Raw genomic sequence first — 19911 nt, forward strand, 5'->3', positions numbered from 1 at the left:
GGTGGTTTTTCTCTTCAGTTCTTGGATTGTAGAAAGCTGACCAAGTAGAAGTGATGGTCAGTCATGAGAAGTAACACCAATAACAATTTAGCTGAATGGAGATTGTGTCATATAACTTACGGTATTATAACTGGATGGCTGGGATACAGAATATTGAGATTCTGTCATTTTTTTCCCCTGCTTGTATTGAGAGTCTATCATTTCCTCCCCCCCTCCCCCGCTTGTAGTGGGATGATCAAATAAAAAATCAATTTTGGGGAGGAATGCATTTGTTTGGATTTCATTGTCCCTATTGAGATGCTTGAAGTTCAGCTTTTTTCTCCAGGGATGTTTTATTAAGAAATGCTCCACCAAGCAAGAAGAGAATTCTAGACCATCCTTCTTTGTGGAAGCAAAAGCTTTCTGGAACAAAAGCTAGCAATAGCAATAGCATTTAGCAGTTTATAAAGTCACCATATTGCCTCCAAGAATCTGGGTCCTCATTTTATTGACCTCAGAAGGATGGAAGGTTGAGTCAACCTTGAGCTGGCCAGGACCGAACTCTTGGCAGTGGACAGAGTCAGCATGCAATGCTGCATTCTAACCATTTCGCCACCACAGCTCTTAGGTAGATGGAATGACAGGTGTTTGGTCTAATCTGTAACTAAAAAAATGGCAATGCCATCAAGCGAATGAGGAATTGTTACATTCATAAATATCTGCAATGCAAGCCATCTCTGTTGGACCAGAATTGGCAGTGGAAATGATTACATTTGATTGGATACCAGGCATGTCAGTCAGGCTGCTTTGGCTTAAGAAACCTTGGCTGTTATACTTTGGTCTGATGCATGCTCAGCTTAACTGCATCCGTGAGTTATTCGCCCCTCTCTATGTTTTGGCATCTGCATGCTTTGCCATTCAGTCATTCAAAAGCACCATATACACCAACCCATTTCTGCAGAATAATCCTGGAATGGCTTTTAGTCTCTGGAGCCAAAAATTCACACTTTGCATTCCTGAGATTTCATTTGCGCTGCATCTTGGAAAGAGGAAAGAGAAATTGATAAGTCACAAATCACACTGTGTTTTCATTTATCGTGATTGGGAAAAAGAGAGCGAGGGCAGTGATATTTATTTATTGCATACAGCGCATTAGATTTGCAAACATAAAAAGACTGCCCTGGTTGTGAATAACAGATATTTATGTCGGTGTTGCTGGAATTTGAGATGTTTAAAGGGAAAACATTCTTAAGATACGTCTAATTAATTTATGGAATTCACTAGGACAGGAATGCAGCAAATGGTCCAGCAGAATTTCAAGGGAAGAATTAGTTACAGTAACTGAAATTGTGGGTTAGGGCATCTAAAAATTGGGGAGAAATTTTGCAATGAATTTTACATTTTCAAACCAATGCACAAGTCAAAATTGTTCTTCAGACTTTGCACCTTTACACATGCATACACACACACACACACACACACACACACACACACACACACACACATGTTATTATATGATAATATTAGTCAGAGGCACAATTGCCAAAAAAAATGCACAAAAAAAATTGTTCGCAAAATTCATTACAATATATTATGGAGGGTTTTTTTAAATAAAAAAAATCTTGAACTACTGCAGGACTAGACAAGCCAAATACACACAAAGAAAAATGAGAAACATGATCAAAACTGACAGATTTGCACAAATGAGAAGTAGAAAGCAACTGAGAGCAACTGATATTGACAGATTCTCCCACCCCCAACAATGGCTTAAGTGAATCATATACAAATCTGCAGATTTCCAAACTCTTGAAATAGGTGCTTTTCTAAACAATTGAAAGAAACAGAACTTATTTTTTCACAACCCAAAACAGGCATTTGTTTTGTTTGGAAGAAGTCTTAAATTAATCACTCTTACTGGCAATTAACTATTCACATAGGTTTGAGTGGAGTTTAAGTATACTTGGTGTGAATCAAAGCAGAAATTATCTTTGCAATTTCCAGCAATCGCAACTAAGCAGCATACCAGAATCAACCAGCCTTGATAAAATAAGACTGATTTGCTTTTAACTTGGAACTCTGTGGTTTTGTCTGAATAATCAATTCAAGCTGTAGCTCTTAGCTAATTAATTTAAGGCTTCAACCAATGCAAGGTTGCCAATCTAATTTACACATATACTTAATTTTATTTGTTCTACTGCTAAATCCTAGGACTGAACATAGTTTTCTGGGGACAATTTTTCTTGAACTCTGCCTGGCATTTTGGGAATTTGCAGTGACTGACTTTACAGGTAGTCCTCTACTTATGAGCAGAATTGACCAGAATTATGGTTGTAAGTCATGCGAGTTGTTAAACACATTGTCATGTGACTGATCCCTTTTTTGAAGCAGTCGTTAAGTGAATTCAGCAGTTTTAAAGTAAATGCAACGGTCATAAAAAACGTCTCTTGCTGGTCACATCTACCCGACCCATTAGAGTGGGGAGGCAGGGAATGCTGTGGGTCCCATCTCTGAGGGAGATACACCTGGTGGGACCCAGAAGAAGGGCCTTCTCTGTTGTGGTTCCCTCTCTCTGGAACATCATTCCCCCAGAGATTAGAATGGCCCCCTCTCTAATACTCTTCCGGAAGGCACTGAAGACCTGGTTCTGCCAGCGGGCCTGGGGAACCCAGAGTGGGATGGATCCCATCAGATGGCTCGTGTGATCTGCTGTCGTTGGGGCAGAGGGGTGGGAGTTGGGGGGTTATTTATTCATTTATTTCCAGATTTTGTTCTACTTTACTTTATTAATTTATTTGATTCTTTTTGTTAGTTTTTATTACATTTTATTTTTATTTTTTGTTTTAAATATGGTTTTACATTGTGTAAGCCTCCTCCAGTCGCCCTGGGCATTTGCAGCGATATAAATTAAATAAATGAATAAATACAGTGGTCATAAAACAAACATAATGAACATGCTGGTCTTTAAGTGAACCTATTGTCCACAATAGGCAGTTTTTGCCAGAAATTAAAAGTAATTTAAAGTAATCTAGCAAAAAAAAAAAAAAAACTTTGCAAATTGTAGTTACATGACTGCAGGATGCTGCAAGCAGCTGCAACGCGGATTGGTTGCCGAGCTCCCACAATGCAATCACACATGACCGCAGGGGAGGGGCCAGCTGTCACAACTTCTAATTCAGTTCACAACTTTGAATGGTCTCTAAGTGATCAACAGTAAGTTGAGGTCCACCTGTGCATCTCACTCCAAGACAGGGGTGTCAAACTCGATTTCATTGAGGACCGCATAAGGATTGTGATTGACCTTGGGGGGGCTGGGGGGCGTGGGGGGGGCGTGGCCCATTTGACATCCTTCCTATTGGGAGTACCTGTGGAGCCCAAGCACTCTGCTAGCGAAAACGGGCTCCCGAGCTCTGTTTTCGGCTGCCACGGCCTCCTGCAACCCTCTGCCAGTGAAAATGGAGCTCGGGAGGGTTGTGTGCAGAGTCTGTTTTCGCTGGCAGAGGCACCGCAAGCCAGTCTGCTGTTTCTAGGGCAACCCTGTGGGCCAGATCTAAGTATCCTATGGGCCGGATCCAGCTTCCGGGCCTTGAGTTTGATACCCCCGCTCTAAGATGTGGTTCATTTAAATACAGTTTGTTAAGAAGCCTCAGTTTTGATTTAGGGACAGTCTGTGCAAGAAATGGTGAGGTTCAGGCAATACATTGAGATAATAGCTAACAAGCTACCATAGTTTGACTTATGGTGGTATAAGAATCCATCAATACACTTTTGTTATAATGGTGAATGGTGAGATTTCTGAGAACATAGACCCATCAGAAATTTGACACCAGGTAGATACACTCCTTTGAGGGTACACTTAATAGGACAACTTATGGATAAATTATTGAATGTGTGAATGAGTCTGAATTCCCTCCTCTTCACCCTTCCATTGTCTTCCCAGATCAATGATGAGTTGAACCATCAGTTTGAGGCTGTGTGTGAGTCTGTTTTTGGAGAGGTGGAGTCCCAGGCTGTGGAGGCTTTGGATCTGCCCGGTTGCTTCCGCATGCGCAGCCATAGTTACCTGCGGGCCATTCAAGCTGGATGCTCCCAGGACGATGACTGCCTCTCTCTCTTCACCATGGCAACAACCACTCACCAGCCTGGCCAACCTCTCACCAGCAGCATCCTCAAGCCAAGCACCTGTAAGTACCAAGAAGAACCTCTAGGTAGGGATGAACAACCTCTAGGTAGGTGAGATTAACAGAAGATCTTTTGGTAACATGATGTAATGTGATGGGAAGGAATTTAGAGCTGACCTGGAGGAAGGTATGAGAATGCTGTTCTATGGAATGATGTGGATCTCGCCATGGTTTTAGGCAGGAAGTTATATCTGAACCAATTTGCAGGTTAATAAACCAACTTACTTCTCGCACTCAGTTTCAGGAAGGTAGAATTCTATTTATTGTACCTAAACGTGACTTTCTTGTTTCTGATATAAATCAATTCACGTTAACTTGTATTTGTACAGGAAAGAATAAAGACAAAAACTTATCGGGTTTATTTATCAATAAACTAGATCTATAAATGTAATGGACAGAAGGAATAACCTGAAGAACAAGAGGAAGATCCACAACCAAAACAACTGTCAGATAAAAGACATCTGTGTCCTGGGGAGAAGTGTAATTAGAGAAAGAATCTCATGCATGACCTTCCCTCATTCTCATGAAGATAAAGAAAGGAAGAGAAAGCACATTGAGATTTGCAAGATTCTGTTATTATAACTTTACAATAAAAATAATATTGACTTGAGGTTTTTGACTTCCAAGTCTGTCCTATCTGGGAGAATTGACGTCAAGTCTGAATGAAGTTCCTCCCTCCCTCTCTTAATCTTCATGAGAACTAAGGAAGGTCAGATCTGAAAGTTTTCTCAAATTACATTTTGGCCTTGGACTCAGATTTTTTTTAATCTGATCATTGTATAACAAAATAATAGAGTTGGAAGGGACTTTGGAAGACTTCTAGTCCAGAGGTCTCCAACCTTGGCAATGTTAAGACTTATGGACTTCAAACTCCCAGAATTCCTCAGCCAGCCAGCATGGTATCCAACCTACAACATGGTTGACTGAGGAATTATGGTAATTGAAGTCTATAAGTCTTAAGATTGCCAAGGTTGGGCACCCCTTGTCTTGTCCAATCCTCAGCTCAAGTGGGAAACTTTATACCATTTCAGACAAATGGTTGTCCAATATCTTCTTAAAAGCCTCCAGTGTTGGAGTGCCCACAACTTCTGAAGGCAAGCTGTTCCACTAATTAATTGTTCTAGCTATCAGGAAGTATCTCCTTAGTTCTAGGTTGCTTCTCTCCTTGATTAGTTTCTATCCATTGCTTCTTGTCCTCCAAATGTATTTTGGAAAATAGTTGATCTCCTCTTCTTTGTGGCAGCCCCCTAGACATTATTTTGGTTGCAACTCTTCCTGCTATTCTTCAGAATTATTCCTTCTGCCCATTTCAATAAATCAATACCAAACCAGGCAGCCTTGGGACAAGACGTTTCTGATGACCTGGATGTAGCCTAGTGGTCGCTAATTAAAGGGTAGCATCCTTTTTAATTGTTCCATTTTGCTTTCCTTTCTCTTCCCTACCCACCCCTCAACCTCCACATAGCTTTTAGTTACCGGAAAGCTCCACCAGCCCTCCCTTCAGGAATCAAAGCCAAGCCCCTCATTGCTGTTACAGCCCAAAGCAGCACCGAATCTACCCATGACAGTTTCCTGCCCAGAGAGGTCAACCGAAGTCCATCCTGGGCCAAAGAGGCCACCAAGCACTGCAACTCCTCTGAGAGTTTAGAAAGCACCAAGATCACTGCCATGTCTCTGGATTTGCCTTCGATCCAACCCCGGACTTCTCCCAAACCTTCTACCCTTATCATCAGGACGATTCCAGGGAGGGAAGAGCTAAGAAGTTTGGCTCGCCAGAGGAAATGGCGTCCATCTATCGGTGTTCAGGTAGGTTTGGGATGGCTTCAATGCTGGAGGGAAGTATCTTGTATGTATGCTGTATCTTGGTTGGAGCCAGTTCAAGAAGCACTGCTTGTGACCAGCTTCTTATTTATTTCTGTCATAATCATTGACCATCAGAAATGTAGTATCTTATTTACTCCCCTCTTATTGGTATTATTATGAGGATGGTTATTATTATTCTGTTGCTTTGAAAGTACATTACAGCTTCTGCACAGAGACACATTCCTTGTGTGTCTAATTACACTTGGCAAAATAAAGTATTCTATTCTATTCCATTCTGTTCTGTTCTACTTCTCTCTACATTCCATTTGTTATGTTATGATGTTATGTTGTGTTGTGTTATGTTATGTTATGTTATGTTACGTTATGTTCTACTCTACTTTACATTCTGTTCTACTCTACTCTACTCTATTCTACTCAGGTCTTTGGTGGTTTTTGAAGTACTCTTTGTGAAGCTTTAGCTTCCTCAGCCACATTTGCAAGGCAAACAGCAAAAAAAAGAAAGGAAAATGTTGCGTGAATCTTGAGTGAATTGAATTTTCTTTAGAAGACCCATGAAATTTGGACTACAGAGGGTTCTTCCATCCATCTCACATCCTCATTAAAAATGAAATTGCCTTCAAGCTTAAAGATACAATGCCATGGTTGCTAGAATCTGATTTCTACCAGCAAAATAGCCTTCTTTGTGATCTGCAAAGAAAGCAACACAATATTACAAAGACCATTTCCTCCCACACTGGCTTCAGCTTCAGAAAGTTCCTCCTCCCGCAATGCTTTGACAGGAGCAGCCAAAGTTGCCTTCTAACCAATGCAATCACATTTTTCTCACTTCACATTAGCAACAGGAAAAGTTGGAAGTGATAAACTGAAGCACACTTCAAAGCACCTCATTAATAGGCCTTTCTTTTGGCTCAAGAGCATCCACAGCAAATTAAAAAAATTAAGACTGTGCTGTGAAAGTTTTGCCTGCTTTCTATTTTGTCTGTCTGTCTTCTGTCCGTCTGTCCATCTGTCTGTCTATCTACCTACCTACCTACCTACCTATCTCAATCCATCATCTATCATCTATCTATCATTATCATCTATTTATATGTTTATCATCCATCATTCTGTCTGTCTGTCTGTCTGTCTAGCTATCATCTATTTAGCTGTTATCTATCTAGCTATCATCTATTACAGGAGTCCTCAATCTCTAGTCCACACCCCACCGGTGGCCTGTGGCCCATTTGGAAGAACTGGTGGGCCAGTATACACACACGCAAAGCTGAATTTATAAAAGCAGCATACACATCTTCTATATATTTATCTATTTATTATCATCTATCTATTTATTCATCTATCTTTTGTCTATCTATCATCTTCTCTCCGTCTATCTAGCTATCATCTATCTATCACTATCATCTATCTAGCTATTATCACTTATCTCCTATCGATTTATTTATCATCCATCTATCTCTAGCTAGCTACTTACCTACCTACCTATCATCTTTCATCTGTCTCTGTCTGTCTGTCTATCCATCGTCAACAACAACGACAATCTTCCTTCTATCTATCTCTATTATCTATATATCACATATCTATAACTATCATCTATTTATCTATCTCTACCTCTATCCTCTGTCTGTTTATCACTTTACATATAAAAAGGAGACCAGGCTGTTATTGCACAGCTGCAACCATTGTCCTCACTTCTTTGACCACTCCCCTCCCCCACTGTTTCTCATTTTTATTCATTTTTTAAATGTGCCACCTGCCCTGCCATCTCCTTCATTAGCAGGCTTTGTCACTTAGCATCCATCCAGGTGTTGCCGGGAGAGGTTCAATGAAGTTTAGACAAAGGTATCCAAGCGGTTCAGCCGAGGGGGCAAACAAGTGGAAAGGAAGTGTCTGATCCAACTTCATGGTGTGCCGTTGCTTTTGACAAGGTCAAAGTGTCAAAAGCAGTGGGGACAGCACTTAATAAACCACTCCAAGCTGACACCAATGAATCAATTAAGCTGCAGTGCCAGTCTTTCACAGACTCGGCCGTTCAGGGTTGTGTTCTGCAAAAGATGCCAATACTTTTCGTGCCGTTTAGAGTTTGAAAAATCCTATTTACTATTTCAGTGCCAGTCCTCTCCAGGACCTGCTCCAAACATAGTCAAGACAATTGCAAGCTTCTAGAATTTCCAACTTTATAGTTTGTTTTGCTTTTAAGGCAGTCTGGTGCCAGTTGCATTAAAAGAAGCCCAGCGGGTAGACGTTTGGGCAATTAAAGCTTTTCCTGGCATGGAGAGCTGCCAGCTTCTTCACCAGACCTCTGGTTTTGCAACAGAAGTGAACTTATGACCCCATGGCCACAGGTAGCCTTCAGTAACCACTGTGGGGTTGCTCTTCCAAAAGGGACCAAGCATCTTCTGCAGATCTGGCAGCCTCATGGGGTTACAGTTCAGCATTTTGCTTCCTGCTGTTTGAAGGAAGCTCTGTAATAAATAAAAACACACAAACCTCTTCATGTGTGCATAAATTGCACGCTAACAAGTGCGTTTGCACACCAGGCTAAAATAGGGGTCGAGCACTTTGTGGTCCACGATGTGAAAAACCTAACTATTAGCTATGTTCCCACCCCATGCAACAGCTGTATTTGCACAGTGATCGTTTTCTCTTGTTTGATTCTTTTGTGGATTAGAGTCCAATAGGAAAAACTAACCACTGAACTGGCTAATGGTTCAATATATATAGGTAGTTGTCGACTTACGCCTGCCATTCAGCCCAAAAGTCAGATCCGCTTAATGACCATGTGACTCACTTAACAACCATGCTTAACAACCGTGGCACACAAAAGATCTTAAAATCGGGCATTGCCTTGCTTAGCAACTGAAAATCTGGCTCTGGTTATGATCATAAGTGGTGGACTATCCGGATTGTGCATGTCGTTAAGTCTCAATTCTTTGTCTCTTTTTCAGTTCTATTAATAAACTTCCTTTTCTATCAAGCAGCTACCCACCTCTCCTCTGTTCCGCTAATTAGGTTTTTCTTCCGGCTCCATTAATCAACTTCTTTCTTTCCTTCTTGCTGTCTTCTTTCCCTTCCCCAAAAGGTGGAAACCATATCCGATTCTGACACCGAAAGCCGAAGCTGTCGAGAGTTCCACTCCATCGGTGTTCAAGTGGAAGAAGATAAACGGTATGGCTGGTTAAGCATGCATCTCAGCGCCTGCGTCTCTTCCCTCACACACGTACACATACAGGCAGAGTCACAAACATGCATACACAAGCACACATCGTGCCACCAGTCTCCTGCATTAATGCAAAAACTTGTCAGCCGTATTGTCTTCGCCCACATCAGCATTTGCAAAGCAAATTTTCCAAACAGATTCAAGCAAGAAGAGCTATAGTCCAATGTTTCTTGGCAGCTTGAAGATGCGTGGACTTCAGCTCCCGGAATTCCCCAGCCAGCACAGCTGCTATAGTCGGTGATGGTTAAGGACAATTTGGTTATCTGTGAATGCTTCCCGGCTAAGTCTGAATATTATTGCCCCGTCTTGGGGTTTAACATTATAGGGAAAAAAATCAAAATGACTGCAGGGTGCCTTTTGAGGGATTTTGCTAGAGGGTACCCTTTTCAGATGACTCAGGGGCTCATAAAACTAACTCACAAGCAGAGGTTGAGGCTTTGACTCTTTCTTGGACGTAACACTTGGGACGAAAGGCAACCCTGCATTCACAGCCACATCTGGACTTCTTTGACTCTTTCCCCCTCTCTACCTGCCCAGAATAGATCACATGACAGACCTGCAAGGCTGATTAAATCAGAGGTGCACAATTTGGGGCTCCAAGGCCTTCGTGACCCATCGAAAGCCTTGGGTGAGATTCTCCAAAGCTCTAAATACAAGGTGACACTAAAGTTTGATGTGAAAGAAGCCATGACTAGAGCATCAACTATCAAGTAGTATTTAAGAGTAAATTTAACTAAGACAAACTACAGGCGGTGCTTACTTAACAACCATTCCTTCAATGACCGTTTGAACTTATGACAGTGCTGAATGAGTGATACTTAATGACTGGTTCCCATACTTATGTCACTCACAGCATCCTGCGGTCATGTGATCGCCATTTGCGATCTTGGCTTCCTACAAGCAAAGCCAATGGGAAGCCAGCAGGAAGTGACAAATGGCCACCCATATCAGACCTCACTTAATGATCCATGGTGATTCACTGAATGACAGCAACCATATATGCCAGAATTTCCATCACTAAGCAGCAGAGTATGTGATGTTTACAACTGCACCACCCAGGCATGGAAATTCCAGTCCCAATTACCATCATTAAGTGAAAAGTATCTGCGTTGTACATACCCTGCATTTAGGGAATGTTGTCCAGCTGCCATGAACATTAGGGACATCAGTTGGGCTGACTTTGGTATTCCAATCTTGGGGCGATTTGGATCTGTTGAACTTCAACTGCCATCATTCATCCCCAAATGCAAGATCTCTGGTAGACCCAGGGTCATGGACATCTGTGGGAAGGCAGGCAAGGCAAGTAACATCAGAAGTAACAGAATAACAGAATTGGAAGGGACCTTGGAGGTCTTCTAGTCCGAGCCCCTGCTCAGGCAGGAAACCTTACACCCCTTCAGACAAATGGTTATCCAATCTCTTCTTGCAAACCTCCAGTGATGGAGCACCTAAAGCTTGTAGAGGCAAATCAGTTCACTGATTAATTGTTCCAACTGTCAGGAAATGTCTCCTTAGTTCTAGGTTGGTTCACTCCTTGATTAGTTTCTATCCTGCCTTCAGGTGCTCTGGAAAATAGGTTGACACCCCCCCCCACACACACACACACTCTTCTTTGTGACAGTCCCTTAGATTTTGAGACACTGCTATCATATCACCCCTAGTCCTTATTTTCATTAAACCAGACATGCTCAATTCCTGCAACTGTTCTTCAAATGTTTTAGCCTCTAGTCCCCTAACCATCTCAGTTGCTCTTCTCTGTACTCTTCCTCGAGTCTCGACATCTTTTTTTATGATAATGCCACTGTAGGAGACAACCAGGCTGGGCTGAAGGAAGGGGTCAAGGATGTCATCAATTTGGAGTCCCTTCATGCTGAAAGAGTTCTAAGTCCAGTCCCCCTTGAATTCCATTGACTCTTATCTATCACCAATTTGTTTTGACCATTAGTAGTTCAGATGTTTGTTTAGGGATAGCATGGAATAAACCTGTACTTATTTGAAAAACCCTGGTTCCCGATTTCTTATGCTTGACAGCTACCATGAAAATGATAGATGGGATATCTTAGTGACTTATACAAGACTCCTACATACAGGCTTGAGATAACCTAATGCAGGGAGTCTTTGATCTATGACTATAATTGAGTCCAAGATTTTTGTTGCTAAGTGAGACAGTTTCTAAGCGAGTTTGGCCCCATTTTATGATCTTTCTGGCCACAGTGGTTAAATGAATCACTTGCAGTTGTTCAGTTACTAACACCTTTGTTCGGTGAATCTGGCTTCCTCATTGACTTTGCTTGTCAGAAGGTCGCAAAAGGTGATCACACAACCCCGGGATGCTGCAACTGTCATAAATATGAGCCAGTTGCCAAGCGTCCAAATGTTGATCACGTGACAGGGGATGCTGCAATGGCTGTAAGTGTGAAAAACAGTCATAAGTCACTTTTTTCAATGCCATTGTAACTTTGAACTAAATGAACTGTTGCGTGTTGAGGACTATCTGTGTAGCATGGGAAGGAGCAGGGACTCATTAGTCTGAGTCCTGGAAGGGAGCATTCTTGACTCTGAAAGAAGAATAAGTCCAATTAGTGAGCCTCGGTGGCACAGTGGTTAGAGTGCAGTACGGCAAACTACTCCTACTGCAATTTAGCAGATCAAACCTCACCAGGCTCAAGGTAGACTCAGCCTTCCATCCTTCCGAGGTGAGTAAAATGAGGACCCAAATTGTTGGGGGAAATAGGCTGACTCTGTAAACCGCTTAGAGAGGGCTGTAAAGCACTATAAAGTGGTATATAAGTCTAAGTGCTATTGCTATAAGCACTCAAGCCAGAAACTCAAGTTTATAATATTTTTGGGACTCTCCAACCTCATATCCCTTCCATTCATCACACAGACCCCTGAATTTCAAAGCACCTAGCTAGATATCCCTTTTCTCCTTCCCGTGAGCAATTGGCCAGCATGTTCTCTGCTGCACTCGGTCTTTCTCTGGTCCTTTAGCATCCATCCAATACTGGTTGCCATAGAAACAGGCCAGGAAACGCAAGGGAGGTTGATGCTCAAACAAGAAGGCATGGAATGTGTTCCTGCTTTGTTGAGGGTTTTTCTGACTCTTGTTCCTGCCTCTGGGACCCAGTAGCTTTGCTGCAGACAGAGATGTAAGCTGGATGTGAAAGACACTTTTTTCTCAAAATTCCCCAATTTAATATTGACATTCTAATTCTTGGGCCCCAAAGTTGTAGAACTAGATTGGCTGGAAAAGGAAACTGTTCATATCATTCAGATTCAAAGATGAAGGACCTCTGGAAACCATGAACCATTTCCTTTGTCAGTCAGTGAACATCTAGAACTATCAAACAATCCCTGGATTGCACATATTAGCATATTCCAGGGGAAAACTGACATGTTTCAAGAGAATGATAAAAAAAAAATCCACGCCAGGCTTCCCATTTTGCATGCCCATCTCTAATATATGTTGACCACCAATCACAAAGAGGGCTTGTATTTTCTAGCTTTACTCTCTCTGGTAATGGCACCAAATCACCCCCAGGTTCTTATGGCCCTCGGTGGTTGAGAAAGAACTTTATAACAGGCATAAATGTTTATGGAGATTCTCAGTCATCCAGGTCATGGTTGTCCCAAAGATGTTTTTTCAAGAGGCGACTGGACTTTCCGATTGTTGTTGTAGTTTTTAAAGATGTTTTGCTTCTCTTCCGGCTCTGACCGAATGGTGGGGAATGGAAGGATTTATACTCCTGGCAGACAGCTGGCCATTCGCATCCTTTTAGCAAGTCGTTAAGGCCACCTGGAGGTTTATCTGTGTCGTAAGGGTCACCTGAGTAGTAGTGCAAATGGGTGTGGAACTGTTGAAAGGACTGTGTTGTAGACTGGAGATAAATGATGTCCTATACCTTCCCCTCTGTTGAGAAAGGGTTGTTCAGTTTACAACATACATAGCCAGTGAGAAAGTTTTGTACAACAGGATTAGAAAAACAGTTGTTCCAGATGACTCAACTTCATGGGCAAAGTAGAACCTACTGAGTTAGGTGGATCAACCCTGTCTCCATTGAATTATAAAATACCAGGGTCGCGTTATAGAATACTAGGGTTTCAGGCCATGAAACAAAAATGACATACAAGTCTTCCAAACTAAGTTCTTTATTATTCCTACACCTATAGACAGAATCTTGCCAGACTAAAAACTCTACTATCTGCATCTACAACAGGGATATCAAACTCGTAGCCTGCGGGCCAGATGCATCATGCACTGGCCACGCCCACCTCTGTTTTAGCGAAGGGGGGGAAAGTTGTGATCGTCCCATGATGACAATGTGACGACACGAATTTGACACCCCTGATCTACAACGTACTTTGGGAACTATTAGGGAGGGGTTGACTTCACCCTCTTTCTCTCACACAAAATATCTGGGCTTAGTTGCCTTTTACTCCTCTAGAATGCAACCCTCCCTCCTGACAATCCACCTCCATCACACAGGGAAATCTAATCCTTTCTCCTCTTCATCTCAGGCGTGCTCGGTTCAAGCGGTCCAACAGTGTGACAGCAGGGGTGCAGGCTGACTTAGAGCTCGAAGGCTTGGCTGGGCTGACCGTGGCCACCGAGGACAAGGCCCTTCAGTTTGGACGTTCCTTTCAGCGGCACTCCTCCGAGCCTGAATCCACGCGGCAATATTCTGTCTACAAAACCGTTCACACGCAAGGGCAGTGGGCCTATCGGGAGGACTACCAGATGCAATATGACACGGTGGAAGTGCCGCGACAGGAGTCCTGGATGGACCGAGGCTCCCGCAGCCTGCCGGATTCTGGCCGAGCGTCGCCTTGCCACCGGGACGGCGAGTGGTTCATCAAGTTATTGCAGGCCGAGGTGGAAAAGATGGAAGGCTGGTGCCAGCAGATGGAACTGGAGGCAGAAGATTATGATCTGCCAGAAGAGAGTGAGTCTCCCCAGGGCCAGGAGGTTGGGCAGCTCCATCTGCACTGTCGCTGGGCACAAGCCAAACTGTAGGGCTCTGTGGCTGAACATATTTCGGACAAGAAAATTAATACCTAACTAGAGAACGAAATGATGATTGCGATGGGTAGCATCCAATATTTAGAGCAATAAATCAGAAGCCATAAATAGGTGTTGCATTTCAAGTTGGTTTTAATTACAGAAAAGATTGGTGAGTGCTATGCAGAAATTGTCATCCTTGGGTTACATAAAGAATTTGCTATACAAACACTTTTAAAAGGGAAAAGTACATCCAGGGATTCCTCTTGAAATTCCTTCATTTGCTTGACTAGAGATTGTCCTCAAGTTACCACTATAATGACTGTTTGAAGTTATGACAGACCTCCCAAAATGGTATTTATGATCTGGATTTGCAGTTCTGGTGACCAAGGGACCCCTGTGGCCACGTGATCATATTTTGGGCACTTGCAACCAATTCACATTTAAAGGACATTGGCAGCCTTGCGCAGTCATGTGACTTCAATTTATAACAATGTTGACCAACATTTCAGCAAAATGCACTCATTGCAGACAATAGGTTTGCTTAACAATCGTCACTTAATGACCATGAATTTGCTTAGCAACCACCGTGATTCACTTAACAACCACCACAAAACAAGTTGTAAAATCTGGTTGGTCATATGATGACCTGTTTAGTAATTGGAACAACTTATGACCATAATTCTAGGCTCAGTTACCATTGTAAGTTGAGGACTGCCTGTATTAAGGAGGTGTTTGAAGGTCCTGTCTGACTTGTAGAATCAACTCTCCAGAGAGCCACTATCACTCTGGCTTCCATGCATTGATTTGGTCCCAAGGAAGAGTAATTCTTTCATGAAACTTTTTCTGGCTGGGAAGTATAGAACCACACAGAGGTTTCTGAGGGATGGAAAGATATGTCAAGGTAAACAACATTGCCTCCTCTCCCACATCCAATAATAGAGTTAGCTCAAAACCACCTCCAAGTGAAATTAAGATATTCTCCAGTGTCTTGAGGTAGAAAGCAGAACATGCTGGAGTAAACGCATGGCGGATTTTGGTACAGCTTTCGTATGTATCATTATGGTTGATCATACAGTCAACCAGATGTTTAGACTGGATTTGGCATTTTATCCACCATTTGAGTTCTTCCCAAGGACCTGGGATTGGCAGAAGTTGTTTGATGGTATTATTAGCATTATTGCTTTATCTCAGGGATGGATTATCTGCTTACTTCTAGAAACTCATAAACCAGAACCATGAGCCAGGAGAGAGTGGGTTGTACATAGACAAAGCTATCACAAAGAAAGTAAAAAAAGTCAAGATGGCAACTGGGTCATGTGAGTGAAACTGTGTCCTGCCTTCTCTCTCATACAGAGAGAGAGAGAGAGAGAGAGAGAGAGAGATGGAGATGCTATTGGTTATAGGAAGTGCAATTCCACAACATTTGTACAGACACGCTATCCCCTTTTCTACTTTGGGTAGAACTGAGTTCACTCATTAAACTAAGCCAACATAGTACATAAAAGTAAACCCACCCAACTATTTTATTCATGGTTAGAGTAATTTTTCATGGATTGTCTTATAACACATACATGGAAAAGCAACTGGAAGGTTCATATAGAGATTTTTTTCAATTCCTGGGGAGTCATTCAAATATGCCCATGATCTCTTGTAATTAACATGCCATCTCTGAAACATGGAAATAGAATGCATAAGGCTGGATGTTCCCCAGATAGTAGCAAGCATAGAAAAGGAGAGGAATTTAATTATTTCAGCCATTTAGATGGGAGGGAGGAACCTTCTCTGAAGTTGTTATTTGCATCTGGAGGAAATCTGCTGTTAATGCCAAATTTGGGGGATTTTTGCCGATTGTAAATGTCGGTTTTCCAAAGAATTAACATCTTCTTCCAAGCTTGTTTCAACTTCAGCATTAATAAGCTTTTCCCAATGGTGGTTGCCTTGTCTTAAAAAAAAAACAAAAGATTGCTTTTTAAATGCAAAAACCTATGCAATGTCATTCAGGGGTATCCAACCTTGGCATCTTTACAATTTGTAGACTTCAACTCCCATTGCTGGCTGAGGAATTCTGGGAGTTGAAATCCACAAGTCCTTAAAGTTGCCAAGGTTGGAGGCTCGTCTAAGTTGATTTGTCATGCAGAGGAACTATCAAGAATCACGAGTACAGAGCAGGCTTCAAATTTATCCCAATCATGACTCCATTGATTTTCTTGCTTTATCTTGTTCCGGTCCAGTTCTTGAGAAGATCCGTAGTGCGGTTGGCAGTGCCCAGCTCCTGATGAGCCAGAAAGTCCAGCAGTTTTACCGACTCTGCCAGCAAAATATGGTGAGGGGAACCTTTGATGTATGATATACATTTATATGATGCATAAATCGTGTTTCTTAACGTGCCTTCCAAATTTGGAGTGGTTAAAAAAAAAGTCCAGCTTTCTCCAGTAAATCTGTTTCTGGTGACTGGTCATGTCCAGGGACTTTCTTGGCAACAATGCAATATTAGCTTGCCACAGATTTCCTCTGAATTGGTTGATTTGACTTCTAAACTCTAACCCTGAATTCCTGGTGGCTCCTCCTTGTGTTTCAATCTACACATGGTCAGTCTGGAGCTGCCACCTTCTGAGATTTTGGGAGAAAAGCAGGAGTTGTAAAGCTTGTCCATGTTACCTGTGAGTTCAGCCAGTTTTACCTGGGCATGATTTTACAGTAGATGCAAGTTGTCATTGAAAAAATGCCGCATGCCACACCGAACCAGAAATGGACAAAACCATGTCCTCTAAATGTTCTTAAATTTCAGTTCCCAGCAGACCAGGAAGGTTTACATGGTGTGGTCCAAAAGTCAATATATCAGCCACACCAATGCATTTGATGCTCCATATTCCACACTAAAAAAAAAACAGGCAAAGTTTTGATCTCAACTTTAAGGATATTCATATTTTTGCCCACATCACACAATCGCTTATGCAGCAGACCAAAATCTGATTCTGCCACCAAACGCTAAACATTTTTTTCCCTTTTCTTCCTGGCAGGATCCCAGTGCTTTCCCCGTGCCCACTTTCCAGGATCTGGCTGGATTCTGGGATCTCCTGCAGCTCTCGATTGAGGATGTCAGCATGAAGTTTGCCGAACTTCAGCAACTCAAATCTAACGGGTGGAAGCCCGTTGAGGCTAAGGTAAACAAGAAGAGGAAGGGGAGGGGATGGAATTTCTTTGCTGACCCTACTGGCTCTTGTTTAGTCTGATGAAAGCAAGTTTGCTTCCGAAATCTCTGTCCAAGAAGAGACGAGTTGGATGGAATATGGGGCATGAAAGAGGCAATGAAGAGTGAAAGTCCTATCTCGCATTTCACAGAAAGTTCTCTAGCTCACTTGTGATAATTTACTTGTAGTTTCTATCGGCTCTTTTTCAATCTGATGTAAGTAAGTTTGATGAAAGTAAGTTTGCATTTGAAACTTGAAATTTCTGTCCAAGTAGAGAAGGTTGGATGGACTGTGGCTATGTATGGGGCAATGAGTAGGTCCTTTTGAAGGTCCTATCTTACATTTCAGAGGTCCTATCTTACTTTAAGTCAGTGGCCTGCCTGGATTCTCCTACTTCCTAGAAATGACCTCCAGCCAGAAGTTCTTCCACCAAACATTTTCAAGCTAGGAAGCATGAACAGCCGGGGAGCTGCAGAGTAATGGATGTTTCCCAGAAAACCATACTACCAAGAGCAGCTTCTATGCTCACCCCACCAATAAAGTTACACCCTTGAGACTAATTTGCTCACAAACCTGGAATGACAGCTTACTGCAATGGGGGTTTTTCCTATGAATTCTCCAGAACGGGGATCCCATGCAATCAACAGTTGCAGGAAATGGATATGTATACAAGTGGTCCTTGACTTACAACCACAATGGAGTCTAACATTTATGTTGCTGAGTGAAACATTTCAGTTGAATTTTGCCCCGTTTTATGACCTTTCCTGCCACTGTTGTTGAGTGAATCCCTGCGTTGGTTAAATTAGTGACAGGGTTGTTAAGTGAACCTGGCTTTCCCAGTGACTTTGCTCGTCAGAAGGACGCATATGACCCTGGGACACTGCAACCATCATAAATATGAGTCAGCTGCCAAGCATCCGAATTTCAGTCACATGACCGTGAGGATAACTGTAATGGTTATTAGTGAAAAATGGTCCTAAGTCACTTTTTTCAGTGCCATTGTCACTAAATTAACTGTGGTAAGTCGAGGACTACCTGTACTCTAATGAAGAGAAGGATTAGGGGTCCTGATATGAGTGTTCCAATATTTGAGGGGCTGCCACAGAGAGGAGAGGATTGACTCATTATCCAAAGCACCAGAGGGCAGGACAAAAAGTAATGGATGGAAACTTATCAAAGAGATATCCCACTTAGAATTTAGGATAAATTTCCTACCAATGAGAAGACTTAATCAGTGGAACAGCTGGCCTTCAGAAGTTGTGAGTGCTCCATCACTGGAGGTTTTTAAGAAGAGATTGAATAGCCATTTATCCAGAATGGTACAGAGTCTTCTGTTTGAGCAGCGGGTTGGACTAGAAGACCTCCAAGGTCCCTTCCCACTCTGTTAAATTGTCACCGTCACTGTTACTCTAATGCTACCAGGGACTCTTTCCCATGAAGACACATCTCCTAAAGATCTGCCAATTTAGGAAAGGAAAAATAAATCAAACTCCCAGCTAAACACACATCAGAGGCCGCTTCCTTGTCTCGCAGGTGGCCTGGGAGATTTGCTGAGTATAAAAGAGATAAAGGATTGAGAGAGAGTAATCATGGCTGTTTTCCTCCTACAGTCCCCCACCCTCACTCCCATCTCTGTAAAGCTGTGTTGCTGGCCACAGCAAAATAATTGGGCATTTTTAGTGAATCTTTGTTCTCTTTCATTATGTTTTAAAAAAAGAAAGGAAGAAAACAGCCAAGCTTCCTGAAAATAGAGAGGTGGAGAACTGCTCGGAATTTGGCTGAGAAACAAGTTCCAGATTTGGTTTATTTATTTATTTTTGCCATGTGTTTCGTTTTAATGCATCTGTTCTTTCACTCTCTGTGTGCGCTCATGTGTCTGCGTGTGTGCATCTCAAGCTACTTCCATGCATCCAACTCACAGCTGTGCATATTTCTTTTTTAGGCACTTCCAGACTATGACCAGCACATCTGGCTGCAGGATTGGGTGCTAGCCAGAAACCTGTCCTCTATAGTTTCAGTTTCATCACCTCCAGCATGACAGAAAACCCATTTCAAACCCAGATCTTTTACATACTTTCTTTCCCATCTTTCATGTAAAGGGTGCAGAAAGCCAGGATTCTTCCAAATATATGTCATTTTTGCAAATAATTAAGCAGCCATAATTCTTTTTGTACATGATTTTAATGAACATAGATATGCATACATTCATGGGTACTCGCTCTCCATCTCTCTTCTATCTATCTATCTATCTGTCTATCTGTCTGTCTGTCTGTCTGTCTGTCTACCTATCTATCATATCAATTTTCTCCATCTATCTATTAGCTCTATCTGCTATCTGTCTGTCATCTATTAATCATCTATCATTTCTGTTATTTCTATCATCTATCTCTTTCATCTATCTACTGTATATACCTGTCATTCATAGGTCTGTCTATCAGCTATCATTTTTATTATCTGTCATGTTCAACTCCAGGATGACCTACACATCATTAAACCATGGGTAGAGTGGCATAAATACAATAA

At 42.1% G+C, this 19911-nt stretch overlaps 1 protein-coding gene across 4 annotated transcripts in view; it reads left to right on the forward strand.

Annotated features, from left to right (window-relative positions):
• DLGAP3 (DLG associated protein 3) overlaps window positions 1–19911 on the forward strand; it is a 236446-nt gene that overhangs the window by 213540 nt on the left and 2995 nt on the right. For all 4 annotated transcript variants that reach the window (XM_087970525.1, XM_087970526.1, XM_087970527.1 and 1 more), the window contains exons 5-10: window positions 3917–4160; window positions 5623–5963; window positions 9058–9143; window positions 13714–14138; window positions 16429–16520; window positions 17218–17361. In XM_087970525.1, coding sequence (XP_087826651.1) covers window positions 3917–4160; window positions 5623–5963; window positions 9058–9143; window positions 13714–14138; window positions 16429–16520; window positions 17218–17361 — 1332 coding nt within the window. The remainder of the gene's footprint in view (window positions 1–3916; window positions 4161–5622; window positions 5964–9057; window positions 9144–13713; window positions 14139–16428; window positions 16521–17217; window positions 17362–19911) is intronic.

This window comes from Notechis scutatus, chromosome 8, assembly GCF_049901735.1.
Source record: "Notechis scutatus isolate UNSWTSFEM ecotype Mainland chromosome 8, rNotScu1.2, whole genome shotgun sequence".
NCBI classification, from domain to species: domain Eukaryota; kingdom Metazoa; phylum Chordata; class Lepidosauria; order Squamata; family Elapidae; genus Notechis; species Notechis scutatus.